Source organism: Cydia fagiglandana, chromosome 8, assembly GCF_963556715.1.
Source record: "Cydia fagiglandana chromosome 8, ilCydFagi1.1, whole genome shotgun sequence".
NCBI classification, from domain to species: domain Eukaryota; kingdom Metazoa; phylum Arthropoda; class Insecta; order Lepidoptera; family Tortricidae; genus Cydia; species Cydia fagiglandana.
This window is the reverse complement of record NC_085939.1, coordinates 11,095,643-11,110,394: the sequence shown is the minus strand read 5'-3', so window position 1 is coordinate 11,110,394 and position 14,752 is coordinate 11,095,643. Positions and strand designations below refer to the sequence as shown.

The 14,752-nt window shown below is 41.5% G+C and overlaps 2 protein-coding genes across 2 annotated transcripts in view; one reads left to right on the top strand and one right to left on the bottom strand.

The window, feature by feature from the left end:
* The first annotated feature begins 72 nt into the window (after nt 1-72).
* LOC134666876 (uncharacterized) lies at nt 73-6,335 on the top strand. Its single transcript, XM_063524183.1, has 6 exons — nt 73-231; nt 682-876; nt 1,525-1,701; nt 2,831-2,923; nt 5,671-5,799; nt 6,162-6,335. Exons 1-6 carry the CDS (start codon nt 184-186, stop codon nt 6,333-6,335), a joined length of 816 nt encoding a protein of 271 aa, XP_063380253.1. The 5' UTR covers nt 73-183.
* Nucleotides 6,336-7,423: 1,088 nt separating this feature from the next.
* LOC134666655 (protein kinase C-binding protein NELL1-like) overlaps nt 7,424-14,752 on the bottom strand; it is a 68,029-nt gene continuing 60,700 nt past the window's right edge. The window contains exons 13-18 of the mRNA XM_063523881.1: nt 14,271-14,378; nt 14,049-14,191; nt 11,438-11,572; nt 10,888-11,028; nt 9,904-9,953; nt 7,424-8,551 (exon numbers count right to left, since the gene is read on the bottom strand). Of these exons, the coding sequence (XP_063379951.1) occupies nt 8,449-8,551; nt 9,904-9,953; nt 10,888-11,028; nt 11,438-11,572; nt 14,049-14,191; nt 14,271-14,378 (680 nt within the window). The 3' untranslated portion in view covers nt 7,424-8,448. The remainder of the gene's footprint in view (nt 8,552-9,903; nt 9,954-10,887; nt 11,029-11,437; nt 11,573-14,048; nt 14,192-14,270; nt 14,379-14,752) is intronic.

The window sequence follows — 14,752 nt, the reverse complement described above, 5'->3', positions numbered from 1 at the left end:
TAGTAGGTACTTCTACACTCCATACTTTTTGTGATCATACAATCATGTAAAATGACTAGGTACATAAAAAAACAAAGTTGCGTCAAAATTGGTTTAAATGTCGATTTGAAAATTAACAAAATGACAAAACGTAATTTATAAAGTTCTTTAGTTAATGCTTCCTTAAATTAAATTATTTTCAATATGAGAAATAGTGGTATAGTTTTATTCATGTGCGCGGGTCTGCTCCTGGTAAGTACCTACCTATGTAAAATGTTCAAAATGTTGCTAAAAGTTCAATAATTTTTGTACAAACATATATTGATATAAATGAGTAGGTATATATAAGTACAATATGTTTTTATACCTTCGCCAGTTCGCCATAAGAGAAGGAGGAGGTAAACGCAGCAAACGTTTGTAAAATATTTTACATTTAGAAGAAATATACAGGTTTATGTAGCCGTGCATCCCAAGTGATTCGCGGCAGTTTTTAGCAGATATTTTTAGCTTAAGTAGTTCCACTTTGTGGAAATATAAAATACATCGATTCAAAAATATGGTCACAGTATTAAAATAAGATACAGAATTCATTTTAACGAAGACTAAGGGCTCGGTTACACGTACCGAGTATAGAGTGGCGAGACAGTGGTCGCCACTCTACTCGGTACGTGCAATCCTGGCATATAATGAAAGCGTTTTTAGAGCGGCGGAGCGATCCTGGGCGGCTCGACGGCGTGGAGCTTACTGCGCATGTCGTACTATTTCTGGACCACGGACCTGACCGTCGAGCTGGCGTCGACCGTGGGGTTCGTGGCGGGCGCGTTGCTTTGCCTGCCGGTCTGCTGGCTGGCCACGCTGGTGCCATACCACCCGAGGTCGCAACCGCTTTTCGCTACGGTAAATTTTGTAAGCTACTGGACTCACACAACTACTGGACTGTGCACAACAAGCTCTCATGCTGAATTTACTTAAGACTTTGTATTCCAAAGCGGATTAAATTTTAAAAAGATCTTTTAACTATTTTTATAGCGATATCCGTCTAATTACACCAAGCTGTCTGTAAGTCGGCGCGATTCGGGAACTGAATTACAGATGCACTAGATAAGAAATAGTAAAGATGTGACGTTCCACGGCATAAGGTACCATTGCCCCGACTGAATATTGGAGCGGCGTTAATAATAAGCGTAAGCACCAGCCGCCATAAGGTACCTTTTTCCGTAAAACGTCACATATCTTTACTATTTCATATTTAGTGAATGTCTAACGGCGCGATATCTTAAAGTTCGAATCGCGCCGAGTGTCACCGTTAAGTTGTAGATGTTGTAATCGCTCTGTGCAGGGCTGGGTTCGCATAATTAGGAAGTAGAGTTCCTTTAAAAATGCCGAAAAAAAAATAGGCACATCGGTTTCTTAATCAACATATACATAGTGTTCATTACACTATGTACTTATATGTTTATGTATATGTTTGTTATGTAGTGTTTATTATACTTACTAGAAATTTTATTTAAAAATACTGTATAATACTGTACTGTATGTGTATAGCTGCTGTGCGTGTCAATGATGGCAATGCTGATGCTGACGGTGGGACAGTGCTCGCTGGGCGGGCTGGCGCGCGCGCTGCGTGAGCCCGCCGCGCTCAACGCCAGCATGCACCGCGCCATGAGCCTCCACGGTGTCGACTCCGCCATGCGGACCGCCTTCGCCGCGATGCAGCTCGAGGTAGGCATTAACGCCTCGCTCGACACTGACGCCGACTGTACCTATGGCAGTAGGCATCCGCATCGAGCTTGCGTTTGCCTTGGCAGAGGCTTAAAGGTCATAGGTCATAGTTCATAGTCATGCTGACAATTAGGATATACATACGTCTCGGCCACGGAACGCCTAAATATATATATGTATATACTTAAGTCTAAATTAAATTCTAAAAATCTTCCACCAGTGATCATATTATCGGTTATCTGATGTAACTGCTTTAGATAACTCTTCATATTTACTTTTTCAATATTGATCGGAAATCGATAACAGGCAGAGTATGTAATATACACAGTCAGACTATACAGTGTGGAAAGATAAGTCGGGCCCTGGAGGGAAACTACCTTAAATCCTTAACCTGGCTCATTTTACTTAAAGGAGACATTCCTTTATTTTTAAAAAGAAACAAAACTGCATTCAAAGATTTTCTAAAACTCGCTTGCCTCGCCCGGGACTCGAACCGACTAAAAATTCCAAAAAATAAAAACTCGCAATTTTATTGTACTATTCGATACAGTTAATGTCAACAACAACACAACAAACATTAACATTTCTCCAAGAAACATTAGGTGTTACACTAGTCTGTCGTACAAAATATCCATAAAATCTAATATTTAGTACTCAAGATTTTTTAGAGTGAAATTGAAGAAAAAAAGATAAAATCTTTGAATGCAGTTTTGTTTCTTTTTAAAAATAAAGGAATGTTTCCTTTAAGTAAAATGAGCCAGCTTAAGGATTTACTTAAGGCAGTTTCCCTCCAGGGCCCGACTTATCTTTCCACCCTGTATATCGTCGGGTGACAAGCAAAAGTCACTAAGTACTATCAAACAATTAAAGGAACAATGCACTTTATTGCACTTGTAACACGGTTTATTGTCCAATAAATTCAATGGTGTTAGTTAGTGACTTTTGCTTGTCACCCGACGATATATTTATAGGTAATTACTAGATTCCGCGTTAGGATAGGAAATAATCCGTGAGGTTAGGCTAATCCTTTACATTGGATGCTAATCCACACGCCGCTGCGGTGTGCCGTAGGTCCGGACGATCTGCATCAGTGTGATAAGTCGTGTTATGTGGTTTGTTTTCGTTGCAGTTGCGATGCTGCGGCGTGCAGGACCACTCCGACTGGCACAAGTACCGTCGTCCTTTGCCGCCGTCCTGCTGCGGACGCATAAGCAATTTAAAGGTAACTTTAAGCGGTTGAAATTTTCATTTAAGGACTATTGGAAAAATGTGTTCCGATCCGTATTATTTCCATCTGTTACCGCTAAGTTGTTACTTGCTGCAAGAAATGTCTTTTATACCATTTGTATTTGATTTTATAGGTGATATGTATTTGTTGGTGTTTCTGCGCTAGTTTTTTTTTTTTTTTAATGTAATAGTCAGCAAACGAGCAGACGAGCCGCCTGATGGGAAGCGGTCATCGTCGCCCATGGACATAAGTTATCCAGTTTATAATTTAAAGTATTTTGGTTCATATTATTTCAGCTATTTTTTATGCATGTGCGTTTTTATGTGTTCACCATACCAAAACGTCAACGGGTGCAATTACTAGGATACTCGTAACTCCGACTTAAACCTACTTTCTATCCGACTACAAAATGCCTAAAGGAGGAGGGTCTCAAGTCTCAATTCGGTTGTATCATGTTTTTTTATGGTTGTTGTACAGTCAGCAGCAGATATACCTGAGCGGGCAAGGTGTCCAAGAAAACATATACACTTCAATCGTCACAAAAATAAAGACATCTAAGATATCATTTTCACGTAGGCTTTCAGTTCGTCACAAATACCTTAACTTCTGAGTTTTTCTTTAACACATACACCCTTATTTAATCACAATGACAATAACGGTTAACAAGTCAGTGGTAACTAAGCAATCAAATTCAAGCTGCTGTCATTATTACCTACACGCACTGCCAATCACGTACGTCAGCAGCCAGGGTGCCACCAGTTGCTAAGCAGTTGTTATTTCAATGGTAACTAAGCATCAACATTTTATCTGTTTAACTTTAAAATAAATACTGTAGCACTACGAATTGACACCTCCTTTCTTAAAGAAGTATTTTATCGTTAAGTGTCAAACTTATACAATAAATAAGTAGGTTCTACTAGAATGACCGGTTTTTTTTTATTTTAACTGTCATATGCAGCTGTTCTTCCAAACCGTTGATCATATTATATACCTATGTTAATATATTTATTTAGCCCACTTATTGTAGTAAAATATACTATACAGGGTAAGTAAAATATACCATTTAGATCGGCCAGTATGGGAAAATCTGATACTATACGATATACACCGAATGGAATCATGTCATCGATTTTAGTAACACGAAAAACTGCATTCATACATTTAAAAAAATGTGTACTCAGCTCGGGAATCGAACCCCGAACGTTTTGAAAAATAAAACTAAGACTATTTCTATTTAGATATCGATTGTGTAGGTCTTAAGCAATAAATGTTACTATGAAACATGATGTCTGAAATTAATAAAATGCATTGATTTCATATCCTTTAATTTAATTTAGTCAGTTTTCGAAGAGACCAGCATTTTTAGGGTTCCGTACCCAAAGGGTAAAACGGGAATTATTACTAAGACTCTGCTGTCCGTCCGTCTGTCCATCCATCCGTCAGTCCGTCCGTCTGTCACCAGGCTGTATCTCAGGAACCGTGATAGCTAGACAGTTCAAATTTTCACAAATGATGTATTTCTGTTGACGCTATTATAAGTAACAAGAAATACTAAAAACAGAATAAAATAAAGATTTAAGTGGGGCTCCCATACAACGAACGTGATTTTTGAGTAGTAAATATCAAATGGCATTCCGCACAGGAGTAATCTAAGTAACGCCCGCTGCGGGTTCAAACCTACAACGTCCTGATAGAAAGTCGTACATACGCTACATGTGACATTATCTTCAAAAATTATATAAACTAATGCGAAATTAACATAAAACCAGAAGACACAAATTAATAATAGAAATGAAACCCAAAAAAAAAACAAAAAGCTGTAATCTCTAGGTGCGTACGACTGAGATTTGAACCCGCGGTCTCTGCTTTGAAAAGCAAACGCCTGTTACTGAGACCACGACGTGCCTTGACAATTGGCTCTAAATTCGACTTCAGTTAGCTTTTGCTATGTGTCATTCGTCTTGACGATTCTGTTAAAAGAAATAGTTTGCAGTAAGTTGACCGAGAGGCTCCTGTCAAATGGTTGAAGGGCAAAACGTGAGATAGATGTATGTGATGACAAGACTGTACTGATTTCGATGATTGTCAAAACGCTTTACCTGAAATTAGCATGGCTATCTTTTATTCAATATTCGACCATACTTGTATGCTTTAAAGTCTATTTTTCCATATTGTTCAGATATATTTGACACGTTGACCGCTTAGATACCATTGGTTTTTTGACAGCTAAGGTATCAATGACTTGTTGTAAGTGTAGAAATTAATGAATAGCGACTGTTAACATATTTGTGACACGTTGAGCGCTCACAAGTAAATACTACCATGACAGTCAACAACTTTTTGACAGTTTAAACGTTTACCTCTCTTTGAGCACCTGGAGTGGATAGCGACTTCTGCTGCTGACTGTACCTCAGAACTCCGTTATTTCGAAAACTATTATTTTGGCTGATAGTGTAGGATATATATTTACAGATTAGTCCCATTTTTGTCAAAATCTAGTTCTGAATCTGTTAGGTGCTTTTTACTTTGTAAAGTCTGTTTTTTCTGTTAACCTCAGGTCCAACGCCAAAGACCGATTAATCGGTCACAGAACAACATAGACCTACGTGCATATTATGCATAAAGCTCAATTTCAGTTTTGAAACTTCGGTTACGTGGCGTCCGAGTGACATCTTTTGTGTTTGACACGGCGTCGAAAAGGTTAAAGATTATTTACAGTTTAAATATGTTGGTTGATACAGCGCGAGGCTTCGTGCGAAGCGTCGCAGCTGCCGTCGCCACAGACGGGCTGCCTCCCGCTCGCGATGTCAGAGCTGCGTAACTACGCCAGCGCCCTCTCTGCGCTCTCCTCTGCCATCATCATGATTTTGGTAATTACAACTATTTTGTATTTCAAATAAACGTTTATACCTAGCCACTACCTAGCATGCCTACGGCAGCTTTAAACGATTTTAAATTAATGTCGCAGCCAAAGAGATCAAAGCGTCATGTCGAGTGCCTTCAGCGCTTCGATAAAACTGTGATTTCTGTCATGGGACCACATGCTGCGCGTTGTGCTGTGCGTTGTGTTGCGTTATGCTGCGTTGTTTGTCAATACAAACGATAATTTGGTTATAAAAAAAACACAAAATTATGAAACAAAATGCTTAATTTTAAAGAATTCGCTTGTTTTTGTGAAAAATTGTAAATTAATAGATATATAAGTAGGTAATTAATTTATGGTGTGGTGTAGGCGGTAACGGTGTTCACGGCGGCGTACACCCTGGCGTCGGGCGTGATGGAGCGCCAGAAGTCGACGCTGCGAGTGGCGTACCTTACGCCGCCGCCCTCTTCGCTCGCCTGCTACCCGCACAATCTTCCCCTGCCCGTCGCAAATCTTCCCCCGCCCGCCCCGACAATGCCCTAATATGTAATATCACAAACGTATTTGTTAAACCATCTTTCGTTTAGTTTAATTAGTAGTTAGTAAATTACGATGCCAATGAGAAAGTAGGAAATTCACAACGAGTGATTTAAATTTTTCCAATTAGCTTCCTTATTAGTTATTAGATTCCTTCCAACCCCACTTATGTTGGAAATAATTACAGCGGCCGTGACCTGTTCTCATTGCCTAAACCCTATTCATGAGGAACTAGAAGAAGGAACCATTCAGTCATAACTTTTTCATACCAAATTATGTGAATCGGCTTGTTGCGCGAGCCCCCTGCAAGACCGATGTCCTAAAGTGGCCTAGGTGACTAGGTACCCCAGTTAGGCCGCTTCTGGCCAGTACAGTAGTAATAAATACAAAAATATTTTTTTTTACATATTTAGTATTACTAAGAACAAATTTAGATACCTATCTTTATTGTTTCTGATTTTCCCTAAGGTACTGCACCGCCTTGTCTGCAGTTCTGCACCGTAGTTTGTAGCTACTCTGTATTTAAGGCAGCGGGGAATTTTATGCAGATTTTTTTTACTGTAGTTACTATATAAAAAGATTATCGCTTATATTTATTTTATTTTATAATAACCGTCTGTTACAAATGTACTTAGTACCTATTTAATGTATCAAAATGACATAAATTTCAACGTTGTTATTTACAATAAATTAAAAACCTGCAATTTCAGATTTTTTTATTTGGCACGGGTTAGGAGAGTAGGTATGAAAAAAATACAACCTTGAGGATATCTTTTTAATTGTAATTTTTTGAACACAATACAACATGCAAGCATTAAAATGCTTTATGAAAATTAAGAAACAATCATGTCTTTTCTATATTTGGTACCTATTTTTGGTTATTTTCAAAATGATTCAAGAAAACGATTTCTATATAAAGACAAATAAAAACTATAATATATTATGAAAAATTTCGTACAACAGCGGCCTATCGAGCACGTCGGGGCACCCGCGCGCTCGCGCCCGTATGTCTGATGGCGCGGCGCGGGGCGCGCGGGCGCCCGACGCGGCGCGCTCGGCGTCGCGGCCGCCGCCGGCGCCGAGCCGCCGCCGCCGCCGCGCGCCCGCAGCCTACACTACACTAATCAGTAATCGCGCCCTCCGCGCGGCGTGTTCACAGCAAATGTAGCGACACTATACAATATTCACAACAATAGCTAAATAGTACCGTTATAAGTCTAGTATAATAATTTGAAGCGATCGACGTATTGTTTAAATTTAGAATTCGAAGAGTACCTAAGTTGTAGCGGTGAGAACGCGCCGGGCGGAGGGCTCGGCGCCGCACGAGCACACTCGCACTCGCTCTATCACAACCTCGTGCCGCGCCGCATGCGCCTCTCGCGTGACCTTACACCCTACACATCGACACCCACGAACTTACTTTCTACAAGCGAAAATCTTCTATTGCCTACTAATTATTTAACGCTCCCGTCGCGACTAGTGTTACAAACTTTGCAATAACAAACACTCGAGACAGTAAAAATAAAGCCGGCCAGACAGTGGCTGTCATAAAAATACGTACAGTCAGCAATAATATTGCTTAGCACCTTTGCATACAAACTTCTATGCAGGGGGGAGGGTCACATTTCCCTGCAGCTGACTATAGTACCTACATTAGGTTAACCTATATTATAACCTTAATAGAATAAGGTGAATATAACAATGATTTACGTATTTAGGAGCCCAGTGCACCCGGCCGGCTCGAACGGGTCCAGGTGCAAGGTGAACGTCACGCGAGTCGGGAGCACGAAATACATCGGCGCCGGAACCGCTCGCTCCACGCGCCGCACTAATTATAATAAAGGCATTTGATCAAGATTCGCGGCACACCGTTCTATAACCTAACTACTCGATAACACTATAATATTGCTATAACGAAGATAAAATACTTTGATATATTCGACACTATCGCAACCGCGCGTTATAATACAGTATCACATGGCGGTTCCGGGCGCCGCGGGCGGGCGCCGCCGCCGCTAAGTTAAGGCCTCGGCGTGCGCGCGCCCGCCGCAATTGGTTAACATTAGGTCTATCTAGAATAAATAGTCAGGGGTCGGCGCGGCTCAGGGCGGCTCCAGCTCTAGCGCCGCGCGCCGCGGTGCTTGCGGTGCTGCGCCCCGGCCCGCGCGCGCCGCGCCCACGCCGCCGCCAGCGCCAGCGCCAGCGTCCAGCCCGGCCCCGCTCTACAACACGCGCATTCACTCACCTCACTGTCAGCACGAGCAGGACTGCAGGTGCACCCTAACCGACCGACCATACATATTGCCACACCAGAGATGAGGTCACGCACATGACGCGCGCAACAACACATGCAATTAGCTTGGGATTAATTAATTGATTAATTTAGGATTGATTAATTGTATTAATTTCAATACAATTTTGTGAGATGACATCTGTCACCATACCCAGCAAGCTGTTTGAAAAATACTATAATTGTGTGCATAATCAATGTAATGAATTAATGATTCACCTCAACTCTGCTGCCGACATAATGCATTTGGCGTCGTGTCTCGTTGACTATAATAATCAGAATCACTTACACAAATATTTCGTTCCGTTTAATGCTACTATGATTTCTGCGCATCCTAATTAAAATTATCACTATCGGTGTTTGTGCAACCGGGTAGAACAACATTTTTGTGCATTTACTTATTACGTAATGTGAGTTAATATGTACTTATTACGTCTCTAGTAAGCGTTGGAGATACTATACATCAGACTTGTATGAGAAATACTTACAAAAAGAGAACTAGGTATATGAATAATAATGATGACTACATGGACAAATTGACAAAAATTGATACCAAAGCGATTATTTATATTTGAACAAGTTTTAATCAGCGCATTCAAAACTACCTACATACGTAGCCCCACGTTGGGCGCCACAATTGGTATTTTACTTAAGTTATCAATTATCAACTGTTTCTACTTCTAAACTAGTGAAAGATTGCGATAAAATAAATAAAACTTGTATGCGCCATGTAGATATTTTGTTTTCGAAACATGCTACATAAAACTGTTGCATCGGAAAAAAATAAAACCAATATCACCATGCTCAATAGGTAAATGATGATGATTAAAATGAATAGACATGCAACATAATGATACCTGGAATGGAAGAGTGTTTGACTGTGATTTGTTAAGTATTATAGGCATGATTTCTTACTTACTTGAAAATACGTTCGTTCAAAAAGTCAAAATAAAGCATCATAATTATCGGTAGGTGTGAAGTAGATTTCTTAACTAAAAAAATTCTAAGTAGTCAGTTAATCAAGATGTCGTAGGTTTATACAGTCAGCAGCAGAAGTTGCTAAGCGGGTGAGGTGTTCAAAATGATCTTGACGCGAATTTATTGTTAAGGGAATAAGAGCGTCTCAAGGTAATTTTGAACACCGCTTAGCAATATCTGCTGCTGAGTATACAAAAGCTAATACATATTTGGGCGCCTCTTAACAAATCCAACCTAAACACGAGCGACAAATAAACACTTGTTAATATAGCAATGTATGAATGAATAAAAGAGTGGGGTGGTTACCGATGCACACAACACGCGAGATTGCTCACCAAAGTAGCACACTGGCCTCCCTGCAACAAGCGAAACGACGCGATCACACGACCATCTCAAGCGGCTCGCGGTTAGTCAGCCCAAGCTGGGGCATTGTCAACGCAGGTCAGTTACACACATCAAGCGAGTTCCACGTGGAAGCGGAAAGGAAGCCATATGCCGCGACCGCGAGAATAACGTATCGAGCTAATTTATTTGGCTAAGACGTTGGCAGCATCGCTCGCCTTAAAAATGTGATGAACAAATACTAACAACGATCATAGCTGTAAGCGTGCCAGCGTTTATCGAATTCGCTCGAAACATTTTTTTCGCAGTTTGCGGGAGAGAAATAGCGTTTGTACGAGTACAACTGAAAGTGATATTAGCATTAGTTTGATAACCTGCATACTTACTCAGTTCTCAGAAAACTGTCTTGTCTTTGTTATAAATAGATAGCTGGGCCCGGAAAAAGTTAGCTTGCTATCTATATTGTCTTTATCAGCGGCAGTTATTTCTCGATGGAGGTCAGAGTAGCAAATAATCTGAGTTTCCCTTCCACTAAGTAGTTGTAGTACCTACGTTGTAGGAATTATTGCTACTGATTAAGTTCATCTTCTTTAGGCCAGAAAGAAATTTGATCGGAAGGCATCGAATGATAAAATCGAGCACTCGCTCCACTTATTAGGTACTTTTGATGATTTTAATGGCAGTTCAATACTTTTCAGTCTTATTCATTTTGTTTCACACGTTCCATTTCTCAAATATAAAATATCTCAAATTCTTTGGCCAATGAAAAATAGGCTACAAGAGGATCAGGCCGTCGGGGAACGGTGAGAACACTCATACTGGCTGGTGCATAAAATATTTGAAGAGTTCGCAGGACAAACGTTAGCATGGTTCTGGCGCGACTAGAGTTAGAAGAGTGTGTGTATGTGTGGTCGGGCAGGCGGCGGGGGCGGGGGCGGGTGTAGGCACCTGGCAGGCGCGGCAGTGCGGCAGCTGGCAGCCGGCCAGCTGCAGGCGGTGCGCGCGCCACAAGCCCTGTCCCGCTCCCTCGCGCGCGCAGCACGCGCCGCTCTCCTCGCACGCCGGCTCCCAGCAGTCCACCTCGCCCAGCTGCAACATGCGACACGTCAGGGACCTACCGTACTGGACTTAGTTACCACGCATCGTTTACGCGGTAGCCCAATGTAACTATATGATAATATGCGCAAAACTCGACCAAACAAGGCGTAACAAAGTGTGGAAGTGCCATGATATTAATAGTGCCACCCTGGAGAGTTAGCTTGCTCTGAAACTATGAATCGATTGATAACGGGACGTATAAACCGGATACGGATACAGCGTAAGATTTTTACCGTCCCCGTACCAATATGTTTGCAAATAACTATACGACCCCTAGTTTAAGTATACAATTTCATTTATTCACAATATTCCATATATCTACTTCCAAAAAAACCTGACAACCGCACGACTGGTTTAAGCGGAAAGAGGAATACTGAATAAGTGAGTGAGTGATACCAACCAGGCATTCGCAGATCTGGCACTGGTAGAGCCAGCGCTCGCCGCTGCGGAAGGTGACGTGGTGCATCTCCTGGTGCCGGCAGTGGAACCGCGGCTCGCAGTGCGGGCAGCACGCCGCCGGGGCGAACCCCAACACCTGCCAAATACAACACAAGATTCAGTACACACTATTCTTAGTGCACGCCAGGTAGAAGCCCACTGGTAAGTTACGTATGTATTTCTTTTTCTAATATTAACATGGTTTTTATGCCTTTTTACACACGTTACCCCGCATAGGTATTCAAACTATCTTTGTACCTACGAGTATATATATGTGTGTATGTATGTGTGCTTTAAGTTTGTAACAAATTTGAACCATTTGCCGGTGTCTCATTCAGTTGAAATGATGTACCTACATACATCCGTAAGTACTTCGAATTTCATGAGTGCGAGCTGCGTGTAACCTAGCACCATAAATTCCACTTATCATAACATTTTCCTAGCAATCTAGGTGTAATAGCGGAAGCAGTTATAAAGTTGACCCAAAAAAATTTTATTAAGCTATGAGCTTCATCACATATGTTCCTTGAGTAATTCTAAGCATTTCAAGCCTGGGAGGCAATAAGAAATGTGTGTCTACTCGGATTTGTAATGGATTCAAACTTTCAACCCCTTTTTAACCCTGTTAGGGGATGAATTTTACAAAACGCTGAAATTACTTTTCCTGTCTTTTAATAATATCCCCAAATACAAAGATTCAAGTCCCGCGTTCGAAATTTTTTTTGATATCCATACAAACTTTCAACCCCTTTTTCACCACCTTAGGGGATGAATTTTCAAAAACGCTGAAATTAGTTTTCTTGTATTTTAATAATATATCGTTTTACGAAGTTTCAAATTCCTAGCTTAAAATAAAACTTGAACCCCATACAAACTTTCATCCCCTTTTTAACCCCCTTAGGGGTTGAATTTCTCAAAATCGCTTCTTATCTCTTGTACACTTTATAAATGTAATCTAGTGTGCAAATTTCAACTTTCTATCTTTTGTAGTTTCGGCTCCGCGTAGCAAAAATCTCCAACCAAATTTTTCACCTTTTTACGTTTTTCTTGTAAAATTACTATGAAACTGAAAATAACAAATATCAGCAATGAATTCTACGTCTTTGGTTTATACGAAAATGATACCAAACTTGCCCTAGTACCCACCAGGATCAGAATAGATTTTTTTTAAAGATGACGGGTGGAGGCCGTCTTTGTACCCCACCCTCCCCCCCACTTCAGGCTAGAAATGCTTAGAATTACTCAAATATCAGATGTGATGAAGCTCATAGCTTAATAACAATTTTTTGGGTCATGTATGGGAGCGTTACATAACTGATTCCAGTATAAAGCAGCATTAGACGTGTGCGCCGCGCCGGCGCGCCGCCGCCGCCGGGCTTTTTGACCACGCCGCCGCCGCCGATAAATGATCGGCGTGAAATCGGCGTGACCTTGAGTGTTGTTAATTAGCTATTCCAAGTTGGTTTTTGGATTACAAAATGGATTTTTTGTATTATTTATGTTACAGTTGTCAAATATACATCAATTATTAATTAAATGAAACTGAATAGCCAGTTGCAGAAACTATTTGACACACCAATTAAAGTAACTGAGTAATCCTAAGTATTCACCGTCAACTGTTAACCAACGAACGAAGACTACTGCTAGTGCTGCATATACCTTGGATAGCTAGAAGAACAAATTTCTCCATTCTCAAAGAGTAGAGCTCTTTATCGCCACTCATCTCTTCCCAACATGCCATGGGTGAGCCCTTAAGATTCTTCGGAGATATTATCCAACGCATGATGTGGAGAAACACATGAATTTAAACCGAATGAATGGCAAACGTGCTCGAGTTGGAGCATGTGTGAGATGATTGAACGATATGAAGAGGTCGGCTTGCAGCAGTCTGCACCGTGCAGTCCATACGGCTTATGACCGCACGAAATGGAGACAAATTATATGTGGTCGCGAGCATCAGCAATGAGAAAACGAGACAGAAGATACGTCTCAGTGAGCCTGGTGCTTGTGCGACAAGAAACCCATTAATAGAAGTCCACTATTGTTTAGCAAATGTCATGGATATGTGGAGTTCTGTTTTGTTAAATTAGGTATGTAATTTTTTATAGGATAAGCCATGGAAAACGGGGACTTACAAATCGGATCGAAGGTCATGGGGACCAGGTAACCTCTTAATGCAAGCCAGTTACTAGGGAAAATAAGTTATTATACCTATCCTATATTAATTTAGAAACCATATTTTACTCACAGCATATTCAAACTAAACGTATTTAACTGACCAGTAACCTGCATTGATAAAATTTTCAAGAAAAACTACAAATTAATGATTTTTCTTAAGAAACCGGAAAGTCAAGGTCACGCCGATTTCACGCCGAAAACACGCCGCCGCCGCCAATTTTTTGGCAAACGCCGCCGCCGATCATTTTTTAATCGGCGCACACGTCTAAGCAGCATGTACACATTTTGTCCGAGGCAATTAAAAGTTGAAAGTCTTACTCTGTTGCACAACCTAGCAATGAATATTGTCTGGATCTGGCAGGGGGCCATCAGCCACCACCTGCCAGCAGTGTTACCTGCGCGGTGGAGTTGCCGTCGTCGCAGGCGCAGGGCGCGCGGCGGCAGGCGGCCACGCCGCGGCTGCAGGCGCACGCGCGGCAGCCGCCCGCCTCGCTCCAGTGCGACCCGTCCCGCTTCATCTCGCCCTGCCACCAGCATCCTGCGACATGTCTCACTCATTATCATCATTCGTCTCTATAGCCATTATTATTGTTTCGGTGGTACGCTGAGGTACTGACCTAACTCGCAGTCGGGCACTTCGCACTCGCAGCTGAAGCCGCCGTCGGTATTGACGCAGCGCGCGTGCTTCGGACACGTGTCCTCGCCGAGCGCGCACTCGTCTACATCTGCAACATCAAGGTCAATATTCAAGTGTTTGCCTCACTACTAAGCTAGGATAGCGGTGCCGTCATATAGCAGCCATCTCCATACAAAATTATACGGCTAAATATTTGCAGAGCAATCAAATCCATCTATTTAGTATGCCTTTCTCATAACGTTATTACTGGAGTCAGGAACAGCGTATAATATATGGCAGTGACACTTGGAATGTTGGACCCTGGTCAGCAATGAGGCCAATGAGCAAGAGGCTAGAAAGTGTGGACGGTATGGACGAATTAGTTTGAACTTGATGGTCGACGGTCGACCTGCAGGGCAAGCTGAATTAAGTATACCAGTATACAAATTATATTTTTGTGGCTATGATTAATAACAGGATTTG

Coding starts and splice junctions, on each gene's coding strand:
- LOC134666876 (XM_063524183.1), top strand. CDS start 184: ATGAGAAATAGTGGTATAGTTTTATTCATGTGCGCGGGTCTGCTCCTG. Junction 1,702..2,830: donor TCGCCGCGATGCAGCTCGAG/GTAGGCATTAAC, acceptor TTTTCGTTGCAG/TTGCGATGCTGCGGCGTGCA. Junction 5,800..6,161: donor CTGCCATCATCATGATTTTG/GTAATTACAACT, acceptor GGTGTGGTGTAG/GCGGTAACGGTGTTCACGGC.